Genomic DNA, 19548 nt, shown 5'->3' with positions numbered 1-19548 from the left:
GAGTCGAATTGGGCGGTCCTCCTTGTGCTTTCTCTTCAGGTTCACGGACTGGAATATAACAGGCACCGGAGGGTCCCTGCCGAGTCACCTGGGTCTGGGGTTTCCGACGGAGGTTAGATGTCCCATATCGTTGTTTAATGGAGAGAACTCACCAGGCTTCTTTGCTGTTTAATAGCCCCCAAAGCAGAACCTTGATTTGTGTGTGAGAGACTGAAAGTCATCTTTTAAAAAGTTGTGCTGTAAAAGTAGGGCTTGTTGAACATCTCTCTCACTACCTGGTGCTGATCTCACTGCATAATGGCGTTCTGTTTCACCGGTGTTCGAAGCTTTCCTAAGCTTTGGAAGAGCAACCCATACCTTGGGCTAGGCCCAGGACACTCTTACCTCTCTCTCTTTCTCAAAGACTATTATGGCATCAGGAACCAACAGAAGTGGATTTCTCTTAAAACAGTGTCTCCACAAAATACTAAAGCAGTGAATCTGCTCATTGCCAAGGCCAGATATCCCAGGAAAGGGGATGAGGGCAGTAAGAAGCAAGTTTCTTCTGATTCTCCTCATCTTTTTGCAGCTGGAGCGGCTAAGAAGAGATCACAGATGAATCCTCAGAGTAAAGATCATGCCTTGTCACCCGTCAGGGACACTATTCAACTTCCAACAAAACCTTTGAATTCAGAGGAGTGGGATAAACTTAAGGAAGATTTCAAAGGAAAGGCTAATTTTGAAAATTGGATCAGTTCACAAATGACTCATTGCCATAGCTCTGTAGATGTGGCTAAATCTCTGCTAGCCTGGGTAGCTGCAAAAAACAGTGGTGTTATAGGCTATGATTTGCTGGTCAAGTATTTGTATCTTTGTGTCTTTCATAATCAGACATCAGAAGTTATTGACGTCTACGAAATCATGAAAGCCAGATACAAGAGTTTAGAATCTGGAGGGAACACTCTTCTCATCCGGGGATTAATCCATTCAGACAGATGGAGAGAGGCCTTGCTGCTGTTAGAGGACATCAAAAAAGTAATGGTCCCTTCAAAAAAGAACTATCATGACTGTATCCAGGGAGCCCTGCTTCATCAAGATGTGAACATAGCTTGGGATTTGTATCAGGAGTTGTTAGGCCATGGTGTTATTCCTATGTTGGAAACTTTAAAAGCCTTCTTTGATTTTGGAAAAGATGTAAAAGATGATCAGTATTCAAACAAACTACTAGACATTCTTTTGTATCTAAGAAATAATCAGCTGTATCCTGGGGAATCATTTGCACACAGTATAAAAACATGGTTTGAGAGGTAATTTTGATTTTTCTTTGTATGTATGTTTTTATTTTAATACCTATACCTAAAAGAAGCCTCCTCTTTTTTATTAGTTGCTGAGAATTACTCTACTCAGATTATACTTTTTTCCATCTTAGTAAGATTTAAGACAAAATTTTCTTTCTCTTTAAAAAAAATAGTGGCATAAACAAGTTGTGCTAATCTCTTCTCATCACATAAAAGGAAAATTATAGAGCACTTGTAGATTTTATGTGTCTTTTCCTTTTAGAAGGATCATTTATTTGGTTTTCTGAGGTGTCTAGTATTATGTGAGTAGTTACCAATAGCACTGGTGGCTGGAGTTCCTAGCAAGTAAACTGGAGCTGTCTTTGGGTCATTTTAGTATTTTCAGAAGTTCTGAAACCTAGTAACTGGTATAACATGCATACATACTGGTTTAATCTATGCATTTTATCAAATTGATGGGTAGAACAGAATGGACAGGGGATCCTGATCAAACCTGATATGCAGGTGTTAAAATAGAAAATCTTCGTCTTTCCTGTTCATTTGTGATCTTTCCATCATTCGACTGCTCTCTCCAAGGCTTTCTCCTTTGCTTTTAGTTATTGGCTACCTGCCTATTTATTGCTGCAGTCTTTTATTCTCTTATTTCTTCACAACTAATGTGCTTCAGGCTCTTTCCTAAAAATTAATTCCTTTTCTCTTGCTTTTCTACTATATATTATCTTTATAGAGCTTTGAAGTAGCAATCATGCTTAGTTATCTTATTTAATGAATTTATTGAATATCAACGGAGGAGCTAGATTGTGAAAATCTTTGAAGATTTTGGGTTTTATTTTGTTATCAAGAGTGCTCATCCCACAGTGGATTTTTAGAAAGGTACTGCCAAAACAGTGCGAAAAGAAGATTGGAAAGAGATTAAGATTGGAAACAGGGAGATCTGTTTGGAGGGAACTATAGGTTTGAATGAGAGATGATGATATCTTGAATTAAGAACTAGGGAAGGAGAGAAGGCAATAGAATCAATAGGAATTGATGGTAATATGTGTAGGAGGAAAGAAGAAAGGATAAGTTGGTTGAGCAAATAAATCAATAAGTTTTGAATGCCTCCAATTAGGCTAGGCACTGAGAATGTTTTGTGATATAAGAGCTATTATGACAGCATTCATAACCTAAATGGGAATATGATACTTGACCGTTAAATAATAGTGGTGTATAACATGATAGTATAAGAGAAGAAGTTGTTCTGGGCAGGAACAATCTCTGGTAGCTTTATGGAGAGGGTTAGAGTTGAGTTTGATTTAGAGGTTACAGTACTAATAGCTGCTTTCTGTACAAGTCCTGTGAAGGTAGATTTCGAGTTGAAGATGAGGGTCGGATGACTGGAGGAGAAGCAAAGGGAAGGAGATCCAGAGTAGGGTACCATCAGCTCCTTAGTCCCATCGTGGTGTATCAACTACTCTTGTAATTTAACCATTCTTGGGAAGTATCCGGAACTTTTCAGAGCTCTTGCCTACTGTGTTTCTAAATACAATGACTATCTTTCAGTTCAGTAGGCACCTGACCTTCTGATGATTTGATTTTGCAATCTTTTTTGTAGTGTTCCTGGAGAACAATGGAAAGGACAATTCACCACAGTCCAAAAAAGGTAAAGGCCAATATTTAATTTTTAACTTGTTTGATTCAGGTTTAGTAGGTTTTGTTGCTACTGACTTAAAAATTTTTAAGAATATTCTAGAGATAGGATAATTAAGAGTTAGAGTACCCAGGGAAAAAGCCATGTTTTGCATATGGAGAAGTTGCAGTGTTCAAAATGTTTTTTCTATAGGTGCTGTGAGCCTGGTGTGAAGCCTCAGAGATGTTTTGCCCTAGAGATTTGGGACCTAGTTGTGTTTTAGGAATGACTTTAAAAACTTGATCTGGATGCCCAGCAGTGTATTCTTAGGTTTTCTGGCACACTAATGTGTGATACTATCAGGTTTACAAAAAATCAGATGCATGTGATGATCACAAACGTATAATGCTCTTTTTAAATTACCTTTCAATTTCCTCATGTCCTAGGATTATTCATTTTAGAAAAAGTTCTTTTCTAGGACACTATTTAACACAAACAATTGTAATTACAGTGGTCAGTGTTTGGGCTGTGGAAAAACCATAGAGTCTATTCACCTGAGTCCGGAAGAGTATGAATTTCTCAAGGGAAAAATCATGAGGGATGTGATAGATGGAGGTGACCAATACAGAAAGACGACACCTCAGGTGAGTCTGAAACAGGTTTTATTGCATTCTTGGATTGCTTGTTTAGAGCAGGGGTCGGCAATTCGGCATTTTTTTTCTGTAAAAGGCCAGATAGTAAATATTTTAGGCTTTGGGGGCCATACGGTCTCTGTTGCAACTTTTCTACTCTGCTGGAAACAGCCACAGAAAATTCGTGAGCGTGGTTGTGTTCCAGTAAAACTGTATTCATGGAAAGAAGTGGTGGGCTGGATTTAGCCCGCTGGCCATAGTTGTCAACCTTTAGGAGAGATGGCTTTAGAATTTCATGGAGTAATTGGGTTAGACTATCATCCATCTGTTGAAGTCAGTCCTATTTCATCTGGGCACAAGTGCACTTAAGCCAAAAAGATAGATGCTTATTCTTTGTCTAAATGCTCTCGGAAAGCTGTGTTCAGTAAACTCCCATGAAAACATTATGGTTTCTCACAACTTTTCTAGTCAAGAGAGTTTAAGGCAACTTAACAAAATTATTTCCAAGTTTTCTTAGTATTGAATTTGATTCTCTAAGTCATTTTTGCTTTATTTTGCTGATCTTCAGTACTTTATGCTGGTTTACTAAGATTAAGTTGAAGAAGTAAGATGCTTTTACCTTCAGGAGAGGTCATCCTTGGGGAGAGGCTGCCCGTCATCTCACTGAAGGCTTTTTCTTCAAGGTACCAAATAAAAACAGGAAGTGAAAATTGTTCTGCCTTCTCACCTTGGCTTAAGGTGAGACCTTTAATCCTCAAAATAAAGTCAAAATCTGGTCCATAAAAACGTTATCTCCATTTTATGGAATACATTTTAGCTGACTTTATTGATAAAATTATAGTTAACATTTATTGTGATGCTAAGTACTTTACATTCATTCTCTTATATCTTATTTAATCCTTACAACCACCCTCTAAGGTACTATTTTATTTCTGTTTTACAGATAGAGAGATTGAGGCTTTGGGAGATTAAATCCGCCCAAGGACACCTCACTAATAAAATCTAGGTCTGACTGACCCCCAAACCTTTGCCATTACACTGTACTGCCTCCGATGGAATGAAAAGTTATAGTGACAGTTCATAGTTCCATGTTGTGGCAGCCAGCTGGTTGTAGCGGCTCTTAATGCCTTAGGAATTTCTGCCAGCCAAACTATGATTTAAACAAATAAATTTCCTTTTTCTCATCAAACATTGAACACTTATGTGTATCTTCTGAAGTAGGTGTTAAGATAGATATAAGGTTGCATGAATCATGCTGTTTGCTACCAACGACTTACCATTTCTGTTGCGGGCTGATTGAATATTCTTCCTACTTTCCAACTTTTTATTTAATAAAATTTTCAACCTAAAGAAAAAGTGAAAAAATAGCACAATAGACACCTCCATACTCTTCATCTAGAGTAACCAGTTGTTGTTATGTCACATAGGTTTTCTCTCTATATATGTGTTTTTATGAACCATTTAAAAGTAAGTTGTAGACGTGTTATCTTAAATATTTCAGCATGTGTCTTTTAAGAATGAGAAAATTTTATGTAATTAAATACCATTATCACATTTAGGAATCTTAACGTTAATTCAGTGTCATTTAATACAAAGCACATATTCAGATTTTCCCAGTTGTTCCCCCAAAATGTATTTTATAACTTTTTTCCCTCCGATCCAGGATTCAATCAAGGGTCACTCATTGCTTTTGGTTGTTGTGTCTCTCTAAATCCGGAACAGTTCCCCCTGCCTTTTTTTTGTTTTTATGACATTGATTTTTTGAAAAGTCTGGGTGATTTGTCTTGTATAGGGCTTCTCATACTTTGTACCTAGGAATCACTTGAGGATCTGGTTAAAATGCAAATTATGATTCAGTTGTCTGGAGTGAGGCCTGAGATTCTGTATTTTGAACAAGCTCCCTGGTGAAGTGATTCTGGCGTTTGGACCACATTTTGAGTAGCAAGACTGTGGACTAATTGTCTGATTGTTTTCTCTTCGTTAATTTAGTATAAAAGCTTTTTGGTAGACCACGTGGGTGATGCTGTGTGCTTCTTATTGTCTCACACCAGCCACATAGTAGTATCAGGTTGTTCTCACTATTGCTGTTGCTAAGTTTGATCACCTGATTAAGAGGACGACTCCCAGATATTGCCATTGTAAGGGTACGTTTTTTGTTTTGTAATTGAAAATTAAATAATCTGTGGAGTAATACTTCAAGATTATGCAGATATCCTGCCACCCATTAACTCTTCACTCAATGTTTTTTGCAGCATGGAGATGATCTTTAACTCTGGAAGTTGCAAAGTGGTGATTTTCTAGTTATTTCATTCCTTCTACATTTATTAGCTGATATTCTATAAAAATTTTCTCTTTCTCCCTCTTTCTTTTTTTTTTAATTATCTGTGTACATATAAGGACTTTTTAAAAATTAACTACATTGGAATCCATTACCATCATTATTCTTTTTGATGCTCAAATTGTCCGAAATTTGGCCTGTGGGAGCCCCTTCAAACCGACTCCTGTGTCTTTTTGACATCCTCTCCTTGAGTTCCCCCACCTCCCCCCATCAGTTTTTGAGTACTTCTATGCTTTCTGGCACAAGATGTCCCAGGCTCTCACCTTGAAGTGCTCCTGCCCCAGTCATGGAATGGCTAATTGAATATTTTTGTTTAACACTTTTAATGACTAAATATTGCTGTAATTCTTTTGTAGTGAGTATCACTCTAATTCTGAATTAATAGAGGGAAGATTTGTTAGTTTTCTCTACTGAGAAAGACTTAGAACCCAGAGCAAATCTTCCCCTTGGAGAGTGGGAAGTCTGCAAGAGGAGTTCCAGGTTCCAGACTATGGTGAGAATAGCCAAGAGTAGTCATACATTTAATTACCACAATTCACAAAGCAACTGAATAAATCCACAGAAGGATTGGGACATTTTATGGCAAGGGAAATTATTTTCTCCTTTTCTCTTTCCAGGTATCCTTCCCCTTTCCCCCTGCAGCTCCCCAATCCTATATCCCCTTTCTTGTCATCTGCCTTTCACCTTTAAGCTATTAACGTAATGTAACAATTGCTACTATTAATTGAATTATTACTGTATGTCAGGAACTTCTAGGCCTGTTCCACTCACAACAATCTTGCAAGGATATCACCAGTTTGAAGATGGGGGAGCTCAGGATAAGAAATGTATCCATGATTAAAGAGCAGCATAGAGAGGTCTGTGGTTGGATTGGTTCAGGGTTTCGTTTTTGTAGTGTTGGTGAGGCAGAAGGGGCAGGGATTGATCCAGAGCCCTGCTGGTGGGCGGAAGTAGAACCAGCTCTTTTTCTGGGACTAGAGGGAAGGAATTAAGGATAGTGGATAAGTTAAGTGTGTAGGTGCAGCAAAGAGTTTAGAGCATTTATTCAGCCCTCTAGTTTCTCTGAAGACCCCAGGCAAATTGGTCACTTGAAGATGAGAGAAAGTATGATAGCCTGAGGGACCTGGAGGCGAGTTTTAAACCTTGGAAGTTGGGAATATTTGTGAGAGGATTCGGGAAAGTATGGCTGGGTGTTGCTGAAGCCCCAGCTGAGTCACAGAGCCTCTGTTTGTAATGGCATTGATCTCTGAGCCATTTGCCGCAGTCCTGGGCCGTCCAGGTACATGAACAGAGAAGGCAGGTGGATGGGATGGTACAGGATTTTGCTAGTCTGCTACAGTTGAGGGAAAACAGAAGTTGAGGATGTAGGTGAGAGGGTGGCTCAATTAATAGACCATGAGATCAAGGTTGATGGGAAGGAAGTAAAGATGGGTGAGAGCTCATGGATTAGGAGACAGTAGAGATAAAAGTGGACTGAAGGCTCATTGAGGTTGAAGAGCAAGCATAAAGGGACTGAGAGTGACAATGAGGAGGTTTCTTCAGTGTATATTGGAGTTTAGACTTCAGAGATAGAGTGCTCTGGATGATGACAAAGTCCAGGGTATGAGAGTCAAGAATGATGAAGAAACTGAGAGACTAAAGTGCTAGATGGTCATCCACAGAGCTATTGAGAGTGTCCACATGATAATTTTTTAAAACAATAATTACAACCACATTTATGGAATGCTTACCACATGCCAGGCATTGAGCTTTGCCACTTAGGTTGGTGATGAAGACTGTGAGTCAAGTATGAAATTCTTGATAAATGTAGAGGTGCCTAAGATGACACAAGGTGATAGCAAAGAGGAGGAGTCAGCAAACCATGGCCCGCAGTCCAAATCCAGCCCACCGCTTGTTTTTGTTTTTGTTTTATGGACTGGGTACCACTCATTCCTTCTTTTTTTTTTTTGGTGAGGAAGATCAGCCCTGAGCTAACATCCATGCTAATCCTCCTCTTTTTGCTGAGGAAGACCGGCTCTGAGCTAACATCTATTGCCAATCCTCCTCCTTTTTTCCCCCAAAGCCCCAGTAGATAGTTGTATGTCATAGTTGCGCATCCTTCTAGTTGCTGTATGTGGGATGCGGCCTCAGCATGGCCAGAGAAGCGGTGTGTCGGTGTGCCCCTGGGATCCGAACCCCGGGCCGCCAGTAGCGGAGCGCGCGCACTTAACCACTAAGCCACGGGGCCGGCCCCCACCCAACCACTTGTTTTTGTAAATAAAGTTTTATTGGAACAAACACATTATTTATGCATTGTCCATGACTGCTTTTGCCCTGCAGAGTTGTATAGGTACAAAAGAGACCATGTGACCCACAAAACCTAAACTGTTTACCATCTGGCCCTTTATAGAAGAAATTTGCTGACCCCTGGTATAGATGAATATCATAAGCCTCAGTTGAGGTGGGGAGTGGAGAAGTAGTGATTTTGAAGGAGCACTGGGGACTAGGGGGGCCTCTCCTTTCTCCTTGGTCCCATGCCATACTTTGAGAGAATGAGCGGCTACTACTTAAGAATTAAGTAACTAAGAAGTCATTGATGACTTTAGGAAAAGCAGGTTCAACAGTACACTGGGGGCCAAAGCCAGCCTGGTTATAGTTACTGAGTGAGCACACATTGAATGTAAACTCTTTTTTTGAGAAGTTTGGATGAAGATAAGAAGAAAGAAATGGGATGGTGGTGGCTGGAGGATGGTAGAGGTGAGGGAGGGTGTAGGGAGATGGGAGAGCTGTGCATGTTCATAGGATGAAGAAAGTGTGTTGGTAAAGATAACAATATTGAATAAGCAGGAGAAGCAGGAGAGAGAGTGGATGACAGATGAGCGAGGTTCAGTGGTAGGAGGGCTGCCGAAAAGAGCACAAATGGGGAGGTTAGAAATGAGAGAAAGCTCATTTGAGACTGTAGGAAAAGTGAGGGTGGGTGTGGGTATAGGTAAATATGTGGGTAGAAGGAGAGAAGGTTGAGGGAAATGACATCTGCTATGTGAGATGGGATGCAAGGCGAGAGCTGGGAGTCAAGTGGAGGACGAGACGGGGTGAAGAAGGCTTGGAATGGTTCTGGAGAAGAAGGGTGGAGATACTACCTCAAGGCAGAAGGATTGTGTTGGGGGTAGGGGGTGCTGAGATTTGAATCAGTGAATTTGTAGGCATTTCTCTGTGTGAAGGTGTGATTTAATATTTTTCCTGTGACTCACTTAGGGTGGTAGTAGTGAAGACCAAGTGTAGCCTTGGTTCAGATTTTGGGTTTTGTTGGTTAGATGTGGCAACATGATAGGGAGCAGGGGAAGGTAGTTCTGACAGAGTAGTTAACATGGTCACCACAGGGCCCAGACGAGCTAGGGAAGGAAGGCAGGCCAGAGAGCATTGTCTGGAAGGGTTCAAGGGACTAGTAGTCTCAATGTGTAGAGAAAAAGTATAGTAACAGTAGGGGAATGAAAACTGGAAGGCTGAGATCAGAGAGCGGGTGAAATATTTGAGGCTAAGATTTCAGAGGAAGAGCCATTCAGGCCCTGGCCAGATCCGGGGTCAGGCTATCCGGGTTTGGCATGTGCCCAGGGTAAAGTTTAGCTCCAGAGAGTCATTTCCCGAAGATTTTCATCTTGTGTGCTTTTTTGCTCACCGTTTGTATTAATTTGCGAGGGCTGCCACTACAAAATACCACAGACTAGGTGGTTTAAACAACAGAAATTTATTTTCGCACAGTTCTGGAGGCTGGAAGTCCAAGATGAAGGTGTCGGCAGGTTTGGTTTCCCCTGAGCTTGCAGATGGTCCTCCTCTTGCTTTGTCCTCGTAAAGCCTTCCTCTGTGCTTGAACATTCCAGGTGTCTCTCTGTGTGTCCAAATTTTCTTTTTATATGAGGACACCAATCATATTGGATTGTCTTGTCTTATGACCTCATTTTACCTTTATCACCTCTTTAAAGGCCTTATCTCCAAATACAGTCACATTCTGAGGGACTGGGGATTAGGACTTCAACATATGAATTCTAGGGTGGCCACAATTCAGTCCATAACACCATTCATTGCAAATATGTAGTATTAAAACTGTATTGTGTTCAGCATTTTAAATTATTTTGTACTGGGAACAAATAGCTGGAACTGCTTTCAATATTGCTTTCTAAAGCTCGCATGTAATTTGGGAATGTGAAGTATAAAGTGAGGAGTAAGTACTAAATCCATGTTGAGTTTCTTTGTCTACTTAAAAAAAATTGTGATGTCAGCAGACCTCCATAAGCACCTAAAATGAGTGTTACCAAAATTGTTTCAGGCTTATGTGGTTTCACCAAACAGAACTCTTCTGTTCAAAACAAAGTAAATGAGATGGCACCCTCTAATGAAGCGGTTCTCAACCTTGGCTGCTGGTTAGAATACTTTGGAGGATGTTTAAAAATTACTGATACCTGGACCCCACTCCCTAGAGATTTTGGTTTTAAGTGTACAGTTCAGTGGTATTAAATACATTTACATTGTTGTACAACCATCAACACCATCCATCCCCATAACTCTTTTCATCTTCTGAAACTCTATACCCGTTAAACAATAACTCCCCATTTCTCCCTCCTCCCAGCTCCTGGCAACCACCATTATACTGTCTGTCTTTATGATTTTGACTTCTGTAAGTACCTCATATAAAGGGAATCATATGGTATTTGTCTTTTTGACTGGCTTATTTCACTTAGCATGATGTCCTCAAGATTCATCGATGTTGTAGCCTATTGCAGAATTTCCTTCCTTTTTAAGGCTAAGTAATATTCCATTGTATGCATGTACCACATTTTGTTATCATTCATCCATCAATGGACAATTGAGTTGCTTCTATGTTTTAGCTATTGTGAATAATACTGTTATGAACACGGATGTACAGATAACTCCTCAGGACACGGCTTGCAGTTCTTTTGGGTATATATCCAGAAGTGGAATTGCTGGATCACATGCTAAATCTGTTTTTAATTTTTTGAGGAACTGTGTTCCACAGTGGCTGTACCACTTTGCATTCACACCAGTAGTGCTCAAGGGTTCCTGTTTCTCCACTTACTTAACTCTTGTTGTTTTGTTTTTTTCATAGTAGTCATCCTAATGGGTGTGAGGTGGTATCTCATTGTAGTTTTCACTTGCATTTCCCTAATGATTAATGTAATCTTTTCATGTGCTTATTGGCCATTCATATATCTTTTTGGAGAAATGTCTATTCCAGTCCTTTACCCGTTTTTGAATCAAGTTTTTGGTTTTTTTATTTTTCAGTTTTAGGTGTTCTCTATATATTCTGGATATTAATCTTTTATCAGATGTATGATTTGCAAATATTTTCTCCCATTCTGTGGGTTGCCTTTTTACTCTGTTGATAGTGTCTTTTGATGCGCAAAATTTTTTAATTATCATGAAGTCCAATTTGTTTATTTTCTCTTTTGTTACTGTGTGCCTTTGGTGTCATATCCAGGAAAATCATTGCCAAATCCAACATTGTGAAGTTTTTGTTCTGTGTTTTCTTCTAAGAGTTTTATTGTTTTAAGATCCTTGATCCATTTTGAGTTAATTTTGGTATATGGTGTTAGGTAAGGGTCCAACTTAATTTTTCTGCATGTGGAAATCCAGTTTTTCCAACACCATTTGTTGAAAAGACTGTCCTTTCCCCATTGAATGGTCTTGGCACCCTTGTCAAAAATCATTTGACCATATATGAGAAGATATGGGTTTATTTCTATTCCATTGGGCTATATGTCTGTCTCTGTGCCAATACCACACTGTTTTGATTACTGTAGCTTTGTAGTAAGTTTTGAAATCAGGAAGTGTGAGGCTTCTAGTTTTGTTCTTCTTTTTCAAGATTGTTTTGGCTATTCAGGGACCCTCGAGATTCCATATGAATTTTAGGATGGGTTTTCCTATTTTTGCAAAAAATGTCATTGAGATTTTAATAGGGATTGTGTTGAATCTGTAGATTGCTTTGCATAGTATTGACATTTTAACAATATTAAGTCTTCCAATCTGTGAACATGGGATATGTTTCCATTTACTTATATCTTTAATTTCTTTCAGCAACATTTCATAGTTTTCATTGTACAAGTTTTTCACCTCCTTGGTTAAGTTAATTCCTAAGTATTTCATTCTTTTTGATTCTATTGTAAATAGAATTGTTTTTGTAATGTGCTTTTTAGATTGTTCATTGTTAGTTTTTAGAAGTGCAACTGATTTTTGTGTGTTGACTTTGTATCCTGCTGCTTTGAATTGATTTAGTAGATCTAACAGTTTTTGTGGAATCTTTAGGATTTTCTGCATATAAGATCATATTATCTGCAAACAAAGATAAATTTACCTCTTCCTTTCCAATTTGGATTCCTTTTATTTCTTTTTCTTGCTTAATTGCTCTGGCTAGAACTTCAGTACTATATTAAATAGAAGTGATGAAAGTAGACATCTTTGCCTTGGTCCTGATCTTACAGGAAAAGCTTTTAGTCTTTCATCATTGAGTATGATGTTTGCTGTGGGTTTTTCATATATGGCTTTTACGTTGAGGTAGTTTTCCTCTATTTCTTGGGTGTTTTTATCATGAAAGTGTGTTGAATTTTGTCACATGCTTTTTCTGCATCAGTTAGATGATCATGTGTTTTTTTCCCTTCATTCTGTTGATGCGGCATATTACATCGATTGGTTTTCATATGCTAAACCTTCCTTGCATTCCAGGAGTAAATTCCACTTGGTCGTGGTGTATAACCTTTTTAATATGCTGCTAAATTCTGCTTGCTAGTATTTTGTTGAGGATTTTTGCATCGGTGTTCATAAGAGATATTGGTCTATAGTTTTCTTGTAGTATCTTTTTCTGACTTTGGTATCAGGGTAATGCTGGCCTCATAGAATGAGTTGGGAAGTGTTCCCTCCTGTTCAATTTTTTGGAAGTTTGAGAAGGGTTGGTATTAATTCTTCTTTAAACGTTTAGTAGAATTTGCCAGTGAGCCATCAGATCTGGGACTTGTTTTTGTTGGGAGATTTTTGATTACTGATTCAATCTCCTTACTAGGTATAGGTGTATTCAGATTTTCTTTTTCTTCATGATTATGCATCTTTTCACCTGTGTGATCAAAAGCAGCAATCAGCAATCAGAGCACAGATCTCTGATATTTGGAGAACAGGGTCCTTTTATCCACTCTGGCTCTTGTAAGCTGTGTGTGGGCTGCTCCAGGAACATGTGTACAGCTGCCTGCCATGTGGCTTCAGGTGAACAATAGGTAGCTGCTGTGCTTAGAGTTGAAACTGACTGAAATTAACCACAATTTATCATCCAAGGCTTTCCCTGGAAGTTGCAAATCTTCAACAGAAGCCAGAGTTCCGAAATAGTTACATCAGGCAGATTCTTTCAGTGCGATTGTTGTCTAGGTGGGAAGACAGATTCCTAGTGCTTCCTTTTCCGCCATCTTCCCCTCAACTTGGTGAGTTTTAACACTTGTATACACCTGTGGAACTGTCACCACAGTCAAGGTAATGAATATACCTATCATCCCCTGAATTTTCCTCTTGCCATTTTGTAATGACTCCCTCCTGTATCCCCCCTCACTTCTGTCCCCCCAGATAAACACCATGGAATTGTACAACATGTAGTCGTTTTTTGTCTGGCTACTTTTATTCAGCATAATTATTGTGAGATTTCATCCATGTTTTGTGTCTCAATCATACATTCATTTTTATTGCTGAGTAGTATTCTATCATGTGGATATACCACAATTTGTAAATTCATTCACCTGTTGTTGGACATTTGGGTTATTTCCAGTTTGAGGCTATTACAAATAAAGCTAATAAGAACATTCTTGTACAAGTCTTTGTATTCTGTGCTTTTGCGTTTGTTTCCTAGGGGTGCTATAATGAATTACTGCAAACTGGGTGGCTTAAAATGACAGCTATTTATTCTCTCACGGTTCTGGAAGCTAGAAGTCTGAAATCAAGATGTTGGCAGAGCCACGCTCCTTCTGAAGGCTTTAGGGAAGAATCCTTCTTTTCCTTTTCCTAGCTTCAGAAGCTCCTGGCTCCTGGCAATTCTTGGTGTTTCTTGGCTTTTAACTGCATCACTCCACTCTCTGCCTCCTCTTCTCTGTGCATCATCTCTTCTTCTTATAAGGACATCAGTCATTGGATTTAGGGCCTACCTTATTCCAGTATGGTTTCATCTTAACTAGTTACATCTGCATCCAGATAAGGTCACGTTCTGGTGGACATGAATTTTAGAGGGGATACTATTCAACCCACTACAACTTTTCTTTCTGTTGGGTATATATCTAGGAGTGGAATGACTGGATCTTATGGTGGGTGTGTGTAGCTTTTTAAGAAACTGCCAAATTGTTTTTCAAAGTGGTTGTCCCATTTTACATTTCTACCAGCGGTGTATGAGGAGTAGTGTCCAGTTGCTTCACATCCTAGTCAACACTTAATATGGTCGGTCTCTTTACTTTAGCCGTTCTAATGGATGTGAGGTAGTATCTCTTTGTGGTCTTAATTTACATTTTCCTAATGACTGATAATGTTGAGCATCTTTTTATATGTGATTAATTGCCATCCATGTATCTCCTTTGGTGAAGTGCCCGTTCAGATCTTTTGTCCATTTTTAAAATTCAGTTGTTTTCTTATTATTGAGGTATAAGAGTTGTTTATATATTCTAGGTACAAGTCCTGTGTCAGAAATATCTTTTGCAAATATTTTCTCTTAGTCTGTTGCCTGCCTTTCATTTTTTATAAAATAGAGATTCTGATTTAATTGCTCTGGTTTGGGGCCCAGGCATCAGGATTTTCAAAAGCTCCCAGATGATTTCCTAGGGTTGAGAACCACTGCTTCTAATGTGAGATTTTGAAGAACCCTAATGTATATATGACAGCTTCTTTTCTACAGGATAATTTTGGGAAAAAACCTCAGTCATAGGTAAATTTTTAGCTTTTCAATTCTAAACCTTTGTTTACTGTACTTAGACATCACAGCCAGAAGATGGCAATAGTGTGACATGTAAAAATTTTTCTAGGTTATATAGCCAGGTCAATTAGGTTAAAGGATCTGGTGAGCTGCTTTTATTATTAAATTGAAAGATAGCTATGTCATTTTTGTTTGTCAGGTTAGTGATAGTAGGTACAGATGGGAGCTGTATTTTAAGTGAACAAAGTGATTTTAAGTGATTTTAAGTGAACAAAGCAGAACTGCAAATAATATGCGTGTACTACTGATTTAACTATGTGAAACCAATTGAGAGCACATCAGTGAAGATCAAAACGTGAATTTGGAACCATGTGGACAGTGTTAGTTTAATATCAATAAGTTTTTTCCCTCTTATTTTCCTTCATTCTTAACAATAACATTAAATTACAGTCAGTTTTTTTTTTGTTTTCCATTTTCAACTGCTCAGGTATGACTTCAATTTTTTATTTAATCTTTTTATTAGGGAAAATTTCAAACATATGCAAAAGTGGGAGACTAGTCTAATAACCCCCTAGCTCAGTGATTCTTAACTCATGGCTGTTCTTGTTTCATTTATACTACCACCCATCATTCTCTTGCCCCTCAGATTATTGTGAAGCCAGTCTGAGCTTCATCATTTGTCCTGTAAATTATAAATTCCCTTTTAAGCAGCTTTATTTCTCTTGTCTTAAAAAATACTCCTTTGTAAAGTGATATTTTTCTTATAGAGTAAATAATACTTTAGAACAGCAATTCTCAAACTTTTTGGTCTCAAGACCCTTTTATGTTCTTAAAAATTAAGAACTCCTGAGAGGGTCTGGCCCCATGGCATAGCGGTTAAGTGCCCACGCTCTGCTGCTGGCGGCCGGGGTCCGGATCCCGGGCGCACACTGACACACCGCTTGTCAGGCCATGCTGTCTCGGCGTCCCATATAAAGTAGAGGAAGATGGGCAGGGATGTTAGCCCAGCGCCAGTCTTCCTCAGCAAAAAGAGGAGGATTGGCATGGATGTTAGCTCAGGGCTGATCATCTTCTTCAAAAAAGAACTCCTGAGATCTTTTGTTTATGTGGGATTATATCTATTAGTAATTACTGGATTAGAAATCAAAACTGAGAACTTTTAAAAATATGTATTAATTTATTTAAAATAACAACATAAAAACTGTTACATGTTAACATAAATAACATATCTTTTCTCAATAATAACTCTATCATCCAAAACAAAAAACAATATGTGAGAAGAGAGGCATTGTCTTACATATTTGTAAACCTCTCTAATTGTATGGTTTAATAGAAGACAGCTGAATTTTTATATCTGCTTCTGTATTCAATCTGTTGTGGTATGTTATTTTGGTTGAAGCATATGAAGAAAATGGAGGCTCATAGAGATATGTAGTTGGAAAAGAGAAGAGTATCTTACTGGTATTTTCAGATAATTGTGGTTATTCTTCTTTGATATGCCAAAATTCCGCTGCATGGTTGTAAGCAAATGCGAGTGAAAAGGGCTGATAACATCTTAGTATTATTATAAAAATAGTTTTTAACCTTACAGATTCCCTGAAAGGGTCCTAGGGATGCCCAAGCTTCCTTGAACCACAGTTTAAGAACGACTGTTCTAGAAATACTCTGCTTTAGATGGAGTTTCCTTTTTCTTTCCATTTGAAAAATTTAAGTAAAATTTATTTCCCTCAATTTTTTTTTTTTTTTGTGTGAGGAAGATCAGCCCTGTGCTAACATCTGCCAATCCTCCTCTTTTTTTGCTGAGGAAGACTGGCCCTGGCTAACATCCGTGCCCATCTTCCTCCACTTTATATGGGACGCCGCCACAGCATGGCTTGCCAAGCAGTGCATCTGTGCGGGCCCAGGATCCGAACCGGGGAACCCCGTCCCGCCGCAGCGGAGCGTGCGCTCTTAACCGCTTGTGCCGCCGGGCAGGCCCTCTCTCAATTTTATTATACAGACATATTAACAAAGGAAGTTAAAGCAGAACAAAGACAACAGTCTCTTTTCAGCATGTCTTCTAGTTTTTTCTATGCTCTTTTAGTTCTTATTGAGACTTATTTCATCATCTTTTTTCACTTTCAAAAATGGAAGTGTTTTTTTTTCTGATCATAAAAATGATATTTATTAATTATAAAAAAAGTCAGTGAAAATAGACAAAAGAAGAAAATAATAGCCCCTGTAGTCCTCTCATTTTGAACTTTGAATGAAACTTTTTTTGAACTTTTAATGAAACTTTAATCACAATAGCAGTCTCCCATAATCCTGTGGTTTAGAACTTCTTAAATAAAACTTTAATGACTTGGGATTCTGTTTTCTAAAATAGAAGTTGGAGGAACGCAGATTTCCTGTAGCACATTTAATTGAGTTTTTAGGGTTAAGTTTAAATCACACCATTTGTTCTGCTTGATAATATTTCTTCAGTTAATTGACAGAAGGGAGGCCTTCTGGTCTTCCTCTAACTACAGATTTAAGACCGCACATGTGACCCAGTGAAATGTCAGCATAAGAACTGATCTAATGTAGGTTTGTTTGTGTTTTTCTTAATTTGAGAGTGGCAGCTGCGAATTATGAAAGATGTGAACTAACTGAGCTCTTCATCACAGTCTGAGAACCTTCACTCTCCTCTCCTGTGGGTTTGAAGATCTGCTTATCTCTAAGATGAACTATGAGGTTTTTCTCCAGATTTAAAAAAAATGTTGAGTGGTAAATGGCAAACTTTGGGGGTTTGGTAGTTTAAAGAAAAAAAAAAACCTAAAAAAGAAATTTAATTGTCTGCGAAGTATAGTTTTAAAACCATGTGTTTTGAAGTCTATTTATAAAAGCCCGTTAATGAATAAATAGTCCTCAGCTTATGAATATATTGCCCAGTGCATACTTAATTAATCACTAATGCTGTTCCCCATTCCCTCTTCTTCAGCTCCACAATTAAAAACTGGAAAAAGGGCATGTGAGCTCTGGATCACCCAGGTGTGTTGGTGCAAGAACTGTGATAAAAAATGTGAAACTTCTAGGAAAATCAATGAGTTCAGAAGTACAGGAAGGGTAAAAACGTAAACATGAAGCAGGCTGACTCCTTGCAGTGGCCTTTTCAACATCAGATATTTCCCTTGTTTCTTCATTTGTCTTCATTTTCTCTTACATAGCACTTGCTGAAATTCTACCAACCACTTTCATGAGAATTAGCTTGAAGCTGTGCATTTCCTCATGATGCCTTGCTGACTTTGTTTGACAAGGGAATGAGGATTGGGTATGGCTGTGGGTGTTTGGTTGCTGCTGTTTTAGAGCTGGGGCGATTTTTAGACATGGAGAACGTTTTGGGAGGCCGATCTGCGGAGGATGCTAGAGTGGGAGGTTTCATGTAGATTACAGTGTAGAGGCAGAGGGATAAAGGCACCTTTAGTTTAGGAGGTTCAAATAAGGTGGGAATGTGCAAAGGAGAAACTTGACTGATTTTTTTCTTAGGCCAAGGGCAAGAAAGTCTGGTCTTTCTTACACCCGGTGATCTTTTCTCCCTCAGATTCAGGCTGGTACTATTATTGTTATAATGTAGCCCCATTATGTAGTTTGGCATCAAAAGCAAGTCATTTTTTATAAATTTGTATTTATGGGAAAAGTACTGTGAGTTCTAAATAGTCGTTTTATAAGTGATTTTTTAGAAGCAGTGTGTTGGAAGTGAGGCACTACCTAAAGTGACTACCTTTTAGTTTTCTTTTGCTTAGAAAATGCCGCCTCAGATTTCTGATTCCGTTTTTCTTTTGCTGTGGACTAAATGTATCGATTTTTATTGCCTTTTCCTTTGGTCTCCTTAGAGAACAGAATAGTGTAAATAAGATAGTGGATTAGAAACAGTACCCCACTGGTGCTCAAGACTGAGAGCTTACTTCTGAGGGAAGAGAAAACTACTAGTGTGAAAGGGCAGAGGCCCCTTCCGTTCTCCATAGCACCAAACTCCCGATCTTTATACAGATACCCCCTGCAGTCTTTACTTGAATAAATATAGCTTTCTCCTTCTGGTTATTCAGATATCAAAAATGTCAGTTGTCCTTGACTCCCCTCTTTCCTTCATACCCCACCTCTGATCTATCAGGAAATCCTGTTAATTTCCTTCAGAGTCTATCTGACCACTTCTCCTCACCTTCACTACTACCACATTTTGATCCAAGCCACCATCATCTCTAGACTAGACAGCTGCATTTGCCTGCCAACTAGTCTCCGTGTTTCCCAACACCCACATCTGTTTTCAGCCAGGGTGATCCTTTTAAATCCATGTCAGATCACATCACTCTTCTGCTTAAAACTCTCCAATAGCTTTCCATCTCACTCAGGCTGGAACTCAGAGTCTTTACAGTGACCTGGAAGGCCCTTTGCAATCTGGCTCCCCTTAGCCTCTCAGATCTTACTGCATTCCAGCCATACTGGACTCCTTGGTGTTTCTCGATCCTACCAGGTGTGCTGCTGCCTCAGGACCTTTGCACTTGCTATTTCCTCTTCCTCCAGATATCTGTATGATTATTCATCCACCTCTTTCAGCTCTTTTCTTAAATGTCTCCTTCTTAGAATAGTTCTTCTTGACCACCTATTTTAAATTGCATGTATACCCTCACCCTCACCCAAGCACTCCTATCTTCTGTCTCTGCTTTATTTTTCTCTGTAGCACTTATCACCATCTGATATACTATATACTTTATTTGCTTTTATTATCTATCTTTTCTCCATATTAGACTAGA

General features: G+C 38.8%; 1 protein-coding gene across 2 annotated transcripts in view; it reads left to right on the top strand.

Moving 5' to 3' along the window:
* Nucleotides 1-19548, top strand: part of PRORP (protein only RNase P catalytic subunit) — a 130121-nt gene that overhangs the window by 431 nt on the left and 110142 nt on the right. For both annotated transcript variants that reach the window (XM_087422605.1, XM_004436407.3), the window contains exons 2-4: nt 40-1286; nt 2872-2919; nt 3398-3530. In XM_087422605.1, the coding sequence (XP_087278731.1) occupies nt 298-1286; nt 2872-2919; nt 3398-3530 (1170 nt within the window). In that variant the 5' untranslated portion in view covers nt 40-297. The remainder of the gene's footprint in view (nt 1-39; nt 1287-2871; nt 2920-3397; nt 3531-19548) is intronic.

This window comes from Ceratotherium simum, chromosome 3 (assembly GCF_057802395.1).
Source record: "Ceratotherium simum simum isolate JZ-2026a chromosome 3, ASM5780239v1, whole genome shotgun sequence".
In the NCBI taxonomy this organism is placed as follows: Eukaryota; Metazoa; Chordata; class Mammalia; order Perissodactyla; family Rhinocerotidae; genus Ceratotherium; species Ceratotherium simum.
The sequence above is the reverse complement of the archived record's forward strand: the minus strand, read 5'-3'. Positions and strand labels throughout refer to the sequence as shown.